We start from the raw sequence: 17,145 nt of genomic DNA on the forward strand, positions 1-17,145 counted from the left end.
CACATCCTTTCTATCTCCTGGTGTATCTTGCGTCCCAGCTCCTGATTACTATTTGGGGCCTGTGCATTGCTCCAACTATGGCATTTTTTACCTTTGCGGTTCCTCAATTCTACCCACAGATTCTACACCATCTGCCCCTACTTCATTTCTCACTATTGATTTAATTTCATTTCTTACTCATAAGGCAAACCCACCCCCTCTGCCCACTTACCTATCTTTTTGATAGGATGTACATCCTTGAATATTTAGCTCCCAATCCTGATCTCCTTGCAGCCATGTCTCAGGGATACCCATCATGTCTTAACCTGCCAATTTTGATCTGTACCACTAGCCTGTCTGTCTTAGTCCTTATACTGCATGCATTCAGATAAAACACCTTCAGTTCTGTATTAATGCACTCCCCCCTCCCCCCGCTTCTCATTATCATTTGTTTGTCCAGTGTGCTTGGAGTTTGATTGCTAACCCTTTCTGTACACTCTGTCCTATTTGTATCTGTGCTAGAGACTTTAATAACCTCTCCTGAGTTCTGCACTCTTACCTCCTCCCTTAAATTTGGTTTTTTAATTTCCTCTATAACTGAGCCCTCCCCCCCCCATTTAGTTTAAAGCCCTGTCTACAACCCTAGCTATGTGATTCGCTAGGACTCTGCTCCCAGCATGGTTCAGATGAAGACTATCCCATCAGAACAGGTCCCTTCTTCCCCTGAATTAGTACCAATGTCCAATAAATTCAAACCCATTTCTCCCATACCAATCTTTGACCCATACATTTATCTGCCTGATCTTATTGACCCTGTACCAATTAGCTCGTGGCTCAGGTAGTAATCCAGAGATTTTTGGTTCTGCTTTCTAATTTCGCTTCTAACTATGCATCCTCCCTTTGCAGAACCTCGGCCCTTGTCTTATCTATATTGTTTGTACCAATGGTAGACCACAACCAATGGACCTTTACCCTCCCACTCCAAGTTCCTCTGCAGCCCAGATGAAATATCCCTAACCCGAGCACAAGGCAGGCAACACAACCTTCGAGACTCTCGATCCTGGTCACAGAGAACAGTGTCTATGCCCCTAACTATACTATCACCAATTACAACATTTCTCTCCCCTAACTTGAATGGCTCCACGCACCAGTGATGAGGTCAGTTGGCTCATCCTGCCTGTAGTCCCCATTCCGGTCCACTTTTGAACTTGTTGGACATGGCTCCTGCAACTCTACCTCTTAGATCCCTCAGTTCCTTTGTCCAGATCATTAATGTATTACATGAATAGCTGTGGTCTCAACACACTAGACACCAGTTGCTATCCTGAAAAGACCCTTTTATTCATACTCTCTGCTTTCTGTAAGTCTGCCAATCTTCTAAAAATGTCAGTACTTGTCCGTAACATCATGGCCTGTTATCTTATTTAGCAACCTCCAGTGCTGCACCTTGTTAAAGGCCTTCTGGAAATCTGAATAGATCACGTCCACCGGCTCTCCTTTGTCTCACCTGCTCATTATCTATTTAAAGAATTCTAACAGATTTTTCAGGCATGACCTCCCCTTGACAAAGCCATCTATCTGCTCCTCAGTCTCTCAATCCCTCAGTCTCTCAATGCAACAGTCTCTAATTCTCACTGTCTCTCAGTCCCTCTGTCTGTTTGTTCCCCTGTTTTTCAGTCCCATTGTATCTATGATCCACAGTCTCTCAGTCCGACATTCACTCATCCCATCAGGCCCTCTGTCTCTCAATCCCTCAGTTTCTAACTCCCACAGCATCTCAGTTATTCAGTTTTTCATTCCCTCAATCCCTCAATCTCTCAGTCTTTCGGTCCACCTCAATCTTTAGTCCCTTAGTCCCTGGGTCTCTTAATTGCTCTGTCTCTCCACCCCTTGGTCCCTCGGTCCCTGTGTCTCTCAGTCCCTCCATCTTTCAGTTACTCAGTCCTTCAATCTCCTAGTCCCTCATCCACCAATTCCCTCAAACCCTGAGTCTCTCAGCCATTCTGTCCGTCTGAAACACAGTCTCTCAGTCCTTCTGTCCCTCAATCCTTCTATCCTTAGTCTCTCCATCCCTCAGTCCCTTGCTCCCTCAGTCCTTCTGTGTCTCAGTTGCTCAGTCCCAGAGCTGCTCAGTTGCAGTCTCTCTGTCCCTCAGTGTCCCTGTTTCTCAGTGTCTTGGTAACTGTGTTTCCCAGTCTCTCCATCCTTCCGTCTATCGGTCACTCATCCCCACAGTTCCTCTGTCTCTCAATTGCTCAATCACAGAGCCATTCAGTCCCTCAGTTCTGCAGTCCCTTGGTCTCCTTGGCCCTCACCCCATCAAACCTTCAGTCTCTCAGTCCCAGAGTCACTCAATCCCACAGTCTCTCATTCCATCAGCATCTCAGCCACACATTCCTTTAGCCCCTCAATGCCTCAGTCCCTCCATCACTCAGATCCTCAGTCTGTCAGTCTCTTAGTCCCCCATCCCTTCAGACCCTCAGTCTCAGAGTCACTGAGTCCCTCAGTCTCCCATTCCATCAGTGCCACAGTACCTAAGTCCCTCTGGCCTTCAATCCCTCAGTCTTTCAGTCCCTCTGTCTCTCAATCCCTCAATCTATCCTTCCCTCACTCTCTCTTTCTCAGTCCCTCATTTCCCCAAACCCTTTATTTTCCAGTCCCACAACTGCTCAGTGCCTCAGTCTCTGAGTTCCTCAGTGCTTCATTTTCTCTTTCTCGCAGTCTGAGTCTCTCAGTCCCTTCATCTCTCAGTTCCCACCACTAGCATCTTGGTCCCTCTGCCCCTCAGTCTCTCAGCCCCTCAGACTCTCAGGACAGAGTGAGATAATGAAGAAGGGTAGACAGAGATTGTGGTGGAGAGTGAGCACGTGAGTGAAGGCTAGGGAGGGAGTGTGGAGGAGGGAGAGAGTGGGAGACAGAATGAGAATAGGTGAGAGAAGGATAAAAACAGCAAGTGTGGAGGAGAGAGAGTTGGAGATACAGAAAGGAGGGTGGAGAGAAGATGCAATGAGAGAGAGCGGATGACAGGGCGAGAGGGTGTGAGGGGTATTGAAAGGGAGAAGGAAGACTGGATGAAAGAAGGCTGGAGGGTAGAGAGTGGAGGATAGATGAAGTGAGAGGGCAAAATGCAGAGATAGAGACTGTGGAAGATGATGAGGGGGAGACCAGAGAATTGAAGGGGAGAGAGAGAGAAAGGCTAGGCGTACAAAGAGAGGATGAAAATGAAGGTTGAACTGAAGGGACTGGGTGAGTTTGAGGTGGATGCATTCTGTTTCGAAGGCTAGCTTCTGAGTGAGAAAGAGATGCTGCCGGACCCTTGTCAGGCCCAGCAGCATCTCCTGTGCCACACCAGATGCAGTACTGTCAGAGGGGATGCCATATAATCATCACATAATCCCGGTGCCTCTCTGCACGGTCAGGAGACTCTGGACAATCCCACCAGTCCAGTCCCATGGTTTCCATATCTACATCCCTCCACCCACCAAGTTGGCATTTCTTCATGGCACCATTCCTACTACATCTTTCAGCTTTGACAGCCTCTGCATTTGACATCAACTTTCTTTCAGAGTCATTCTCATTTTTCCCATGCATTCTTTCTCTCTCTCTCTGCTCACCTTCTGTCCCTATCTATCTCTCTCTTTCACTCACTCAATACAACTTTCCCTACTTTCTTGCACCTCTTCTTTGTCCTCTGCTTCTTTGGACAGAAAGGCTATGGGTGTCTCAAGTCTCAGTCGAGTAGAGAAACAAAGGGGTCTCTGAGTAAAAGTACACCAATCACCAAAAGCTGCAGCACAAGTTAGCAAAGACGTTTTTGACAAAATCATAAACCTAACAATAATCTATATTTGTACAGAATCAAACTGAAGAGTAGCCAAATTATGCTAAACCTGTATTGAATCTCCTACAGAATACTTCGATTGCTGGGGGGTATAGTTATGGTTGCTGGATTGTAGAAAGGAGATAGAAACACTGGAAAGGGTGCAGAGACAATTCATAAGGATAATACTACAAATGTGAGAATGTAATTATCAGAGAGAAGACTGATAGGTTACCCAACAGAAGTATTTTAAATTATGAAAGATTTTAACAGTGTGGATATGGAGTGAGTGTCAACCCCTTGTGAAGAAGAGCATTACCAGAGGTCAACAATATCAAACAGACACCAAGAAGGAATTTTACTGCACACAGGGACTGGTTGATGTGAATGGTATAGATGTATTTCAGGTGAAACTGGACAAGAGCATGAGGCAGACAGGAATGGATAGTTAAGATGACAGGTTTGGACATACAAGGAAGCTGGAGTTTAAGCAGAGCCAAAACACTCATATTGACTGGTTTTTCTGAAGGACTATTTCTGTCCTATATATGGGATGCAATCCTTTCTCTTTCGCCTTCTCGCTGACCACCTTCTCGATTCTTTTGGCCTTTCTCTCTCAGACTCTCCATGAATCAAGCATGACCTAATTCCATTCCTGCCTTTCTCTGCCGCTCCATGACCCTTTGTCCCTCACTCACTGATTGCAATTGAGAAGGGGTGAGGACGCTTATTTGGTGATGGCAATGATGATACAGGCTGTGGAACTTGCCCATTGTATTGGCCTTGAATTGCGTTTTTCTTTGTGGTCTTGTTGACAGGGTCAGTCTGGCCCCCCAGGTCCAGCAGGACCTCCCGGACCCATGGGTGAACCTGGCGAGAGGGTAAGTCCTGGTCTGCTCTGCGGAATAGCTGTCCAGTGCTCATACTTCATGGAGTTTCGAGTTGCGACACTGAGTCAACACCCAGATGTAGCCAATTGAGAACAGTGAGCATCAATTGTAATGAGGGCCAGCTAATCAAACACAGGCTCAATTGATCATGACAATCGGCTTGCTACCAAGGGGGTCTTGTGATGCAGTAGGAGTATGTCTACCTCTGAGACAGGGTCCAAGGTTCAGTCCCATCTGTTCCAAAGGGGTGGAATGACATCCCCGAAAATGTTGTTCAGAAAATATCTTAGTTTACTGTCACCACTGATTTAAAGCTTCTGCTAGCTCTTTATGATGTAATGTTGATCAATTCAGAAAGCAAGGCAAGCTGAGGTTGTCCTTGGAAAACCCAGCCAGAGCTGACAGCTTTGCAAGCTCATTCTTCACACAAGAAATTCCCACTTCATTCATTGACTGGTTCTTGACTCAATTGAGTCCATTGAAATATTTATAGCATTGCATATGGGGAGAATGCGCGCAGCCATTTGAGTCAATAAAATTGAGATATGTTGCCTACTTAGAGGTTGTGTAATGGTATAATGTTATTGGAATAGTCACCCAATGGTCCTTAATGATCCTCTAATGACATGGATTTGAATCCCATCACGACAGCTTGGGGAATTTTGAATTTTAATAAACGCATTAAGAATGTTCACAAACCACTGAACTCTCCTATGATTGACTGTCTGTCTGGTGATGGGGGTCACTGTGAGTGTGATGAATGACGATTGTCATGTAAGGAATTATAAAGATTTAGGGACTTTTAAGACCAGATCTTCTGGTCTCTGCATGTTTGGATACTAGGTGTATCACCAAAACACAGCCCAACATGGTAACTATATGGAAATTACTTGGCAATTTAGACCTCCATTAGGCAATTTTCCACCTCGATTTTGTCCATGTGAGGTTGATCATGCAGAATTATAGAACGTGTTAGTCAGTGTGAGGATGATTAAACACAGTTAGATTATGTGTTGTGCACAGTGAGAGTGATAGTATACATTTTGTACTGTTATGTTATGCTTACAGTTGTGATATTAGATTAGATTAGATTACTTACAGTGTGCAAACAGGCCCTTCGGACCAACAAGTCCACACCGACCCGCCGAAGCGCAACCTACCCAGATCCATTCCCCTACATTTACCCCTTCACCTAACACTACGGGCAATTTAGCATGGCCAATTCACCTAACCTGATATATTTTATGTATAGTGTGCGTGATCAGTGGTAGATTATATTGGGTATTATATGTAGCATGAAGGTGATTACACACTGGATAGACTGTGTTATGTGTAGCCTGGAATTTATTCTGCACAGTTATAATGCACAGAGTGTAACTTTACATAGTTATAGTACGTGCTTTGGACTGTGTTGGGGTAATTATACAGTTATAGTTAAGTGAAATTCTAAGCCATTGTATTGAATGTTTGAGTGCTGATACAAATCCAAAGTTTGTAAAGTGTGGTGCGCGAATGATAAAACACAGTTAGGTACAGCATGATTATTCATGTACATTTATAGTGTGTAATTACATATGAATGATTAGTAACATGGACAGTAATAATGTGTTATATACAGTGTAAGAGTTGTGTACAATATGCCAGTGATACTCCAAAGTCACAATGGTTGCTATGTACACTGAGAATTTGATTATACAGTACATTATTATGATGTGCATTATGCACAGTGTAAAGGTGACTTCAAATAATTATGATATATGCTATGTACATAGAGTCTCAAGACACAGAAAAATTGTATGCTTTTTACAGTATGAGGATAATTATAGAATTATAGTGAAATAGGTACAATGAAACTGATTACATAGTATATGTGCATTATTTAGAGTGTGGGGGTAATTATGTACAGTTATATTGTGTATGAGGTATTGTGCGAGAATGCTTATATACAATTACTGCATGTACTTTGTGGTGATTATACATGTTAACTCTGCTATGGTACAGTGTGAGAACGCTTACATACTATTAATGTGTGCAACATTTGTGTGAGGCTAATTACACACAGATATAGTGGGTTAGCAACAGTCAAACTGATTGTATGCAATTATAGTGTGTGTTATATACCATGGAAGTGAGTATATATAGGTTGATTGTTATGTTCAGTGTGAGTTTGATTATATATTGTTGTAGTGTCTGTAATGCATAGTGTAAGGCACATGAGATGTAGTCTGTGTCAGCAAAGGTCAGAGTCATTATTCACGTTATAATGTTCATTATTGCAGTATGCATGTTATTCCAGAGGTAGTGTGTTATGTCCAGTGTGAATGTGATTATACATGACTTAAGGGCTCCTTTTTGGATTGTAAACTGAAATGTACATTGGACACTGCTACATAGTTACAGTTCAGAAAAGGTTTACCTGGTTTGAAACTGTTTCTGTCCTGAACAACAGTCAGTGAGGCAAATTGGTCATCTTGCTAGTCAATTGGACTTTTACAGATTTCATTATGGCTTGGAACAGTGGTGCATGATAATCAATGCATTGTTCCCAGTTAAGTTGTGACAACTATTACAGTCCCTGTTACACACAGTGTAGAAGTGTTTATATCAGAGTGATGCTGGAAGAGCACAGCAGGTCAGGCAGCATCCGAGGAACAGGAAAATCGACGTTTTGGGCAAAAGCCCTTCTCAGAAATAGAGGCAGGAAGCCTCCAGAGTGGAGAGATAAATGGTAGGAGTGGGGGCGCTGGACTGGGGAGAAGGTAGTAAAGGTAGGTGAATGGGGGTGGGGATGGAGGTGATAGATCGGAGAGGAGGGTGGGGGAAGATAGCAAAGAGTACAATAGGATCTCCCTTCCCACCTATCCGCTCCACCCTCCCTTCTGACCTATCATGTCCATCCCCACCCCCATTCACCTATTGTACTCTTTGCTACCTTCTCCCCAGCCCAGCACCCCCCACTCCTCCCATTTATCTCTCCACTCTGCAGGCACCCTGCCTCTATTCCTGATGAAGGGCTTTTGCCCGAAACATCGAATTTTCCTGCTCCTCGGATGCTTCCTGACATGCTGTACTTTTCCAGCACCACTCAGATCTAAACTCTGGTTTCCAGCATCTGCAGTCCTCACTTTGGCCTAGTAGGAGTGTTTATGCACAATTAGTGTGTGTTATACAATTTGAATGCTTGTACCGGATAATAATATGTCGTATGTATGGTATGTGAGTGATATGTAGTTATACACATGTGCTATGTATACAATAAGGATGATTAAATGCAGTTAGGCAGAGTGACGGTGTTTATACATAGCACACTACAATATATTTCCAAGTTAGGATGGTGAGTGGCTTGGAAGGGAAATTGCAAGTGGTGGTGTTCCCATGTATCTGCTGCCATTTTCCTTTTAGATGGAAGTGGACATGGGTTTGAATGGTGCTGTACAAGGATCATAATGTGGATAGTACACACTGTTGCTATTGAGCGTCAGTGTTGACAGCATGGATTCTTATGGATCTGGTGCTAATCAAGCAAGTTGTTTTTTCCTAGATGGTGTCAAGCTTCTTGAGTGTTGTTGGAACTGCACTCATCCAAGCAAATGGGATGTATTTCATCACAATCATGACTTCTGCCTTGTAGATGGTGGAGTCGGAGGTGAGTTACTTCCCATAGTATTCCTGGCCTCTCACATGCTCTTGTAGTCACTTAGTGAGTTTTGAGAAGATTTGTAGCTCAGTTTGAGGTTCTGGATGTAGGTTTGCTCACTGAGCTGGAAGGTTCGTTTTTGTAGCCACTATTAATAGCGTGAATCCAGTTGAATTTCTGGTTAATGGTAACCTCAAGGATGTTCCTAGTGGGGGATTCAGAGGGGGTCTCACTATTGAATGTCAAGGAGCAGTGGTTGGGTTGTCACTTATTGAAGATGATCATTGTCTGGCATTTGTGAGGTGTATATGTTATTTGCCACTTGTCAGTCCAGATCTTATTGCATGTACATTGCTTCAGTGTCAGAAGAATCATGAATGGTGCTGAACATTGTGCAATCATCAGCGAATGTCCCCACTCCTGATCCTATAATAGAGGGAAGGTCACTGATGAAGCAGCTGAAGATGTTTGGACCTAGGACACTACTCTGAGGAATTCTAGTAGTGATGCCCTGAAACTGAGCTGACTGACCTCCAACAATCATCTTCCTATGTGCCAGGTATGACTCCAACCAGTGGAGAGTTTGCCCTCTGATAATTGATTTCAGTTTTACTAAGGCTCCTTATTGTTACATATGGTCGCTTGCAGCCTTAATGTCAAGGGCTGTCACTCTCACCTCACTTCTGGAATTCAGCTCTTTGTCTATGTTTGAACCAAGCCTGTAATGAGGTCAGAAGCTGAGTAGCCCTGACAAAACCCAAACTGTTTGTCACTGAGCATGTTATTGCTGAGCAGCTGCTGCTTGATAGCATTGTTGATAACACCTTCTATCACTTTACTGATGACTGAGAGTAAACTGGTGGAGTGGGAATTGGCCATGTTGGATTTGTCCTGCTTTTGGTGTATATGATATACCTGTGCAATTTTTTACATTATCAGGTTGATGCCAGTATTGTAATTGAATTGGAACAGCTTGGATAGGGGAGTGGCTAGTTCGAGAGCCCAGGTCTTCTGTACTATTGTCTGAATGTTGTAAGGAGCTTTGCAGTTTCCAGTGCCTCTAACTGTGTCTTGATATCACGAAGAGTGAATTGAATTGGCTGAAGACTGGTATTTGTGATACTGGGGACCACTAGAGGAGGCCGAGATGGATCATCCACTCGGTACTTCTGGCTGAAGATTGTTTGAATGCTTCAGCCTTATCTTTTGCACTGATGTGATGGGCTCTTCCATCATTGAGGATCGGGATATTTGTGGAGCTTCTTCCTCCAGTGAGTTGATTGTCCATCACTATTCATGACTGGATGTGGCAGGACTTCAGAGCTTAGATCTGATCTGTTGGTTGTAGTATGACTTAGCTCTGTCTCTCACTTGCTGTTTAGGCAGTTTGGCATGCAAGTAGTCACCAAGTTGACACCTCAACTTTAGATATTTCTGGTGCTGCTACTAGCATGCCCTCTTACCATAACCTGGCTGACGGCAATGGTTGAGTGGGGATAGAGGGTTGCAGATTGTGGTGGAGTACAATTCTGCTGCTATTGATGGCGCACAGCACCTTTATAGATTGAGTATTACGTTGCGAGATCTGTTTGAAGTCTGTCCCATTTCGCATAGTTATAGTGTCACACAACGAGAGTGCAGAGACAGTAGATTCCTGTTAGGGTGAAAGGAAAGGCTGGTGGGTGTAGGAATGCTGGATGATGAAAGAAATTGAGGGTTTGGTTAAAAAAAAGCAGGAACATATGGGATATGGCCAAGTGCTGGCAGATGGGACGAGATTGGGTTGGCATGCATGAGTTGGACCGAAGGGTCTGTTTCTGTGCTGTAAATTTCTATGACTCTACAACACAATGGACAGTATTCATCTCCACAAGAACTGCGCATGATCATTCTTACTGATACTGTCATGGACAGATGCATCTGCAGCAGGCAGATTAGTAAGGATGAGGTCAAATATGTTTCTCCTTCTCATTGCTTCCCTCACTGCCTGTCACAGACCCAGTCTAGCAGCCATGTCCTTTAGGACGCAGCAAGCTTAATCAATAGTGCTCCTGTTGAGCCATTCATAGTGATGGGGCACTGAAATCCCCCATATAGAGTACATATCATACCCTTTCTACCTTCAGTGCTTCCTCCACATGTTCAACATGGAGGAATACTGATTCATCAATTAAGGGTGGACAACACATGGTAATTAACAGCAGGTTTCCTTACCCATTTTCAATCTGAAGCCATGAGACGTTATAGGGTGAATGTTGAGGACCCCCAGGGCAACTCCCTCCCAATTATATACCAGAGGGCCACAATCTCTGCTGGGTCTGTTCTGCTGGTGGGATAGAAGATATCCAGGGATGGTGATGGTGGTGTCTGGACATTGTCTGTAAAATATGATTCCGTGAGTCAGACTGTTGCTTGACTAGTCTGTGAAACAGCTTTCCTAATCTTGCCAGACGTTAGCAAGGTGGGCTTTGCACTGTCAGCAAGGCTGTTTCTGCCATCGACTTTTCCAATGCTTGGGTCGATGCCAGGTGGTAGATCTGGTTTCATTTCTTTGTTGAAACTTCATAGCAATTGATGCAACTAATTGGTTTGTCAGGCCATTTCAGAAGGCAGAAGAGCGTTAACTACATTGCTGTGGGTCTGGCATCATTGTAGGCCAAACCAGGTGAGGATGGCAGATTTCCTTCCCTGAAGAACGTTAGCGAGCTAGATGGATTTTTCCAACAATTGACAATGGTTTTGTGGTCATCAGTAGATTCATAATTCTAGAGTTTTTTTTAAATTAAAATTCCACCATCTGCCATGGCAGGATTTCAATGTAGGTCATCCGAACATTAACTAAATTTCTACATTAATAGTCTAGTGCTAACATACTTGGCCATCACCACTGATGTACAGAGTATAAATCTTTGTACACAGTTACAATGCTTATTGCTAATGTGTGATTATACATATTTATAGTCTGTTATCTATGTTTAAGTGATTTTACATAGTAATCGTGTGTGTCATGTCCATCGTGAGACTCATTATATTCATTTATAGTGTGTTATACAGAATGGGAGATGATTATATACAGTTATAGTGTTTGTTGTGTGCACAGAGAATAGAAGGAAATGGACCATATGCAGTCAGATGCGATTCGTTTAAAATTGCATCATGGCTGGCACAGATGCAGTGGGCTCATAGGCCTGTCCTTGTGTTGTACTGTTCTTTATTCTCTGTCCTGTAATATGTATGAGAGAGCACAGAATTATAGCTATTGTTATGTTTGGGATTGAGTACACACAGTTATGTTATTTAGTATATTTAGTTAGTGTCATTTTGCATAGTTAGTGTGTGTTATATAGTGTGTTATTTATATGCAGAAATATTGCCTGAAGTTGCAGAGAGAGATTATCTGCAGTTATAGTGTATTATATAACTCTGCAGGGGCATGGGAACCCAGACGGTAGCTTTAGGGTGCAGGACCTGGAATGTAGGGAGGTTAGGAACATGGCATCAATTTCAAAGGAGGGTGCCTGTAAACAGGAAATTGGTTTGAAGTGTGTATACTTCAATGCAAGAAGTATACGAAATAAGGTAGGTGAACTTGCAAGCGTGGGTTGGTACCTGGGACTTCGATGTTGCACATCTTTGGACTGTGGGAGGAAACCGGAGCACCCGGAGGAAACCCACGCAGACACGGGGAGAACGTGCAAACTCCACACAGTCAGTCGCCTGAGGCGGGAATTGAACCCAGGTCTCTGGCGCTGCGAGGCCGCAGTGCTAACCACTGTGCCACCGTACTGCCCACCTTCAACATATCGCTCTACTGTTTAATATTCTAACTCTGTTTTAAACACCTCTTGCATACATCGCTAGATAGGCAAAGACAGAATAAACATGGATGTGATGGATGGAGGGGAAGACTGGGAAAGCAGTTGGCTGGTCCCATTTCCAAGAGTTCTCTGAGATAGTCCTTGTGACTGGGGGGGGGGGACATGCTGTTCCTTGATGTTCGCTCTCTAATGACTTTCACTGGTTTCAAGCAGATTCAGGGAGTCTGCCTTACACTCTGGATCCACTCACTGTTGGATCAGTGTGATGGATGTCCCCTTGAGAGTCATCGTGAAGACTCAATGATTTCTCCTCAATTCACGGAAGTACATGGGTCATTATTCTAAGTTCATAAAAATTTCTGCACACATACATGCTGCAATCTGTCCAATTTGACCTATACTTTTTCCTTTAAATCTGCGATAACGCATCTGCTATCACATTGTTATGATCTACAACATTTACAATATGTAAATTAAAAGTCTGTAATATAAGACTCCAATGAAACAGTCTCACAGTTTTGACTTTAAATCATTCCAAGAATGTTAGAGGATTGTGATCCATGTACACATCTGGCTCCGACACATTGTTCATCACATAAACATTAAAATGTTGTAAGGCCAGTACCAAACTCAATAATCCTCTTTCAGTGGTACATTATTTTCTCTGTGAATGTCAAATTTCTTTGAAAAGTATCTAACTGGCCATTCAATTCCATCATCGACTTCCTGTAGCAGTACAGCTCCAACTCTTATATCGCTAGCATCAAATGCAACTTTGAAGGGTTTTAAAAAATTTGGTGTAGCTAAAACTGGTGCCGTGGTTAATACTACTTTTAAATTGTCAAATGCCTCCTGGCATTGTTCCCGCCACCAAAAATTTGTGTTCATTAGTAAATCTGTTAGCGGTGCCACCATGCTGCTGTAGATTGGAACACACATCCGGTAAAATCCGCTTTGCCCCAAAAATCGAAGCACCTTTTTCTTTGAGGATGGTTGTGGAAATTCCTCAATGGCTTTCATCTTCATATTCCTTGGGGTCAGCCTTCCATGACCCATGTTATGTCCCAAGAATGTCACCTCTGCCTTCGCGAATTCTGTTTTCTTTAAGTTTATTACCTGTTTTGCTTCTCGTAATCGTTCAAAAAGCTCTGCTTGTTGTACTACGCGATCTTTCCATGACTCACTAACGATCGCTACATCATCCAGCTAAACAGCACAGTTTACTTTCATCCAGCCACAACTCTGTTCATGAGACTTTGGAATGTGGCTGGTGTGTTCTTCATTCCAAAAGGCATCGCTTTGAATTGATATAGCCCATTTGAGGTGACAAACATGGAAACTTCTTTTGCTCTTTCTAATAAAGGTACCTGCCAATTTCCATGCAGTAAGTCAAATGTTGTGATGTAACTGGCTTGTTCAATGTTCTCGTTACAGCCCTCCAATTGTGGTATTGGGTATGAGTCCAATTTTGTTACAGCATAGATTTTCTGATAGTCCACACAAAATCATTGAGTCCAGTCAGGTTTGCAAACTAAGACGAGCGGCTATCTTTAATCCCTCTGATTCGGGTTTGATGACATCTTTGTTCACTTGCTCCTAGACCTGTGTGGCTTTGAAAGGATTAAGTCTGAATTGGTGTTGTTTTATTGGAACAACATTCCCTTCTTTCACCTCATGCCCAACAATATTAGTCCTCCCCATTCCTGCATACGTCCTCATACTGCTGCAACAAACTGGGCTCTTTGCTCCTGAGATAGACAGTTCACTAATCAATGCCACTCCTCAAAGACTTGCTCATTATTTAACATATTTTGAGACACATCAAACTCCATGACATCTGGATTTGATTCCTCTCTGTGTGGCAGTAACTAAAACCTGCTTCTCCAGTTTCCTGTCTATTACCCTAAAGTTTCAACGTCTTTTACGACATACCCAATATAGATTTTTCCTCTCCGGCATCTTTATCTACTGCTGGTACACAACTAACATATCATCTCCATGGGAAAATGTCTGAGTTTTCAAAATTTTATTTGCCACCTGCTTCATTCTATGCTGCACCCTCTTCTGCTGCAGTTTAGTTCACTCTCTTACCTGATTTAATGTCTCCCTCACCTCAGATACATAATCCAAGTGTAAGATCTCCAATTTCGGTCCTGTAATGTTTTCTTTAAATAATTTCAAAGGACCTCGCACTTCATGTCCAAATATTAACTCAAAGGGAGCAAACTGAGTCAATTCATTTGGGGCATCTCTAATGGCAAACAATACGAATGGGATACCTTTATCCCAATCATTTGAGTAATCCTCAGGGTCTGATGCCATCTTTCCAAAGCTCCCTGGGATTCAGGATTGTACGCACGCGATTAAAAGTGCGACATGCCTAAGCTAAGCATGATTTCATTAAACAGCCAAGCATAAGATTTGACCCTTGGTCTGGCCTAATCTCTCTGGGTAGCCCACACCACATGAAAAAAGATACTAACTCCTCTACCACCTTTTTCGCATTTATATTCTGTAATGGAATTGCCTCCAGAAATCTGGTAGACACATCCATTATGGTTAGCAAGTACTGGTTCCAAATTTTAGTTTTCCAGAGGGGGCCTACACATTCAATCATAACCCGCATGAAAAGTTACAAGGGGGCATAGCTTTAAATTAAGGGGTGGTAGGTTTAGGACAGATGTTAGGGGTAGGTTCTTTACTCAGCGGGTCGTGAGTTCATGGAATGCCCTGCCAGTAGCAGTGGTGGACTCTCCCTCATTATGGGCATTTAAGCGGGCATTGGATAGGCATATGGAGGATAGTGGGCTAGTGTAGGTTAGGTGGGCTTGGATCGGCACAACATCGAGGGCCGAAGGGCCTGTACTGCGCTGTATTCTTCTATGTTCTATGACACAGTGAGCATGATAATGCACTGTTGTATTGTGCTATTCCCAGTGGGAGTAGGATTAAAGACTTTTTATGTGCTATTCCCATTGTGAATATGATTATGTGCTGCTGCAATGTGTTATCACAGTGTGACAGTGATTATACACCGCTAATAGAACAAAGAACAGTACAGAACCTTGGCCCTTTTGGATCACCAACATACGATGCCTTTCTAAACTAAAACCCTTTGGCTCTACATGGTCATTATTCCCTGCCTATTCATATGTCTGTCAAGATTGCTCTTAAATATTGCTGTTGTACCTGTCTTCACCACCTCTTGCAGAACATTCCAGGCACTTTACCTCCTTTGTGTTTAAAAAAAACTTGCCTCTTACATCTCCTTTAATCTTTCCCCCTTTTACCTTAAATCAACATGGCTTGTGCGTGGGAAATCATGTCTCACAAACTTGATTTGAGTTTTTTATGGAAGTAACAAAGAGGATTGATGAGGGCAGAGCGGTATATGTGATCTACATAGACTTCAGCAAGGCGTTCAACAAGGTTCCCCATGGGAGACCAATTAGCAAGGTTAGATCTCACGGAATACAGGGAGAACTAGTCATTTGGATACAGAACTGGCTCAAAGGTAGAAGACAGAGGGTGGTGATGGAGGGTTGTTTTTCAGACTGGAGGCCTGTGACCAGTGGAGTGCCACAAGGGTCAGTGCTGGGTCCTCTACATTTTGTCATTTACATAAATGATTTGGATGCAAGCATAAGAGGTACAGTTAGTAAGTTTGCAAATGACACCAAAATTGGAGGTGTAGTGGACAGGGAAGAGGGCTACCTCAGATTACAACAGGATCTTGACCAGATGGCCAATGAAGAGGTCGAAGGCAGGTAGGAGGCCAGCACGGTGTGTCCAGGTGGATGGGGTGTGTTGGAGGCTGGAGAAGTGGCAGATGGAGTTTAATTCAGATAAATGCGAGGTGCTGCATTTTGGGAAAGCAAATCTTAGCAGGACTTATACACTTAATGTTAAGGTCCTAGGGAGTGTTGCTGAACAAAGAGACCTTTGGTGTGCAGATTCATAGCTCCTTGAAAGTGGAGTCGCAGGTAGATAGGATAGTGAAGGCGGCGTTTGGTATGCTTTCCTTTATTGGTCAGAGCATTGAGTACAGGAGTTGGGAGGTCATGCTGTAGCTGTACAGGACATTGGTTAGGCCACTGTTGGAATATTGCATGCAATTCTGGTCTCCTTCCTATTGGAAAGATGTTGTGAAACTTGAAAGGGTTCAGAAAAGACTAACAAGGATGTGGCCAGGGTTGGAGGATTTGAGCCATAAGGAGAGGCTGAACAGGCTGGGGCTGTTTTCCCTGGAACGTTAGAGGCTGAGGGGTGACCTTATAGAGGTTTACAAAATTATGAGGGGTATGGATAGGGCAAAGTCTTTTCCCTGAAGTCAGAGAATCCAGAACTAGAGGGCATAGGTTTAGGGTGAGAGGGGAAAGATATAAGAGACTTACGGGTAACATTTTCACACAGAGGGCGGTACGTGTATGGAATGAGCTACCAGAGGAAGTGGTGCAGGTTGGTACAATTGCAACATTTAAAAGGCATTTGAATGGGTATATGAATAGGAAGAGTTTGGAAGGATATGGGCCGGGTGCTGGCAGGTGGGACTAGATTGGGTTGGGATATCTGGTCGGCATGGACGAGTTGGACCGAAGGGTCTGTTTCCATGCTGTACAACTCCATGACGCTATGACATTATCTCCCCTGGAAACTGACATTTCTACCCTCCACTCTCACTACGCATGCCTCTCATAATTGTGTAAACCTCTGTAATGTTTTCCTTCATCTTTTGATGTTCAAGCGAAAACAAACCATGATTTTGTACTGCTGGAGTCATGTTATTCCCAGTGTCGCAGTGATTATTCACTACTATAGCGTATTATTCAGTTTGAGAATGGTTACTCACAGTCATATCGTTATTCACACTGTGAGCCTCATTATATTTGTTGTTCACAGAGTAAGAACGATTGCACACTGTTACAGTGTCCTATTTAGTTTAAGGAGAAAGTGAGGTCTGCAGATGCTGGAGATCAGAGCTGAAAATGTGTTGCTGGAACA

General features: G+C 43.3%; 1 protein-coding gene across 1 annotated transcript in view; it reads left to right on the forward strand.

Annotated features, from left to right (window-relative positions):
• LOC122541220 (collagen alpha-1(V) chain-like) overlaps window positions 1-17,145 on the forward strand; it is a 249,088-nt gene that overhangs the window by 108,519 nt on the left and 123,424 nt on the right. The window contains exon 8 of the mRNA XM_043677844.1: window positions 4,618-4,680. Coding sequence (XP_043533779.1) covers window positions 4,618-4,680 — 63 coding nt within the window. The remainder of the gene's footprint in view (window positions 1-4,617; window positions 4,681-17,145) is intronic.

This window comes from Chiloscyllium plagiosum, chromosome 37 (genome assembly GCF_004010195.1).
Source record: "Chiloscyllium plagiosum isolate BGI_BamShark_2017 chromosome 37, ASM401019v2, whole genome shotgun sequence".
Taxonomy (NCBI): domain Eukaryota; kingdom Metazoa; phylum Chordata; class Chondrichthyes; order Orectolobiformes; family Hemiscylliidae; genus Chiloscyllium; species Chiloscyllium plagiosum.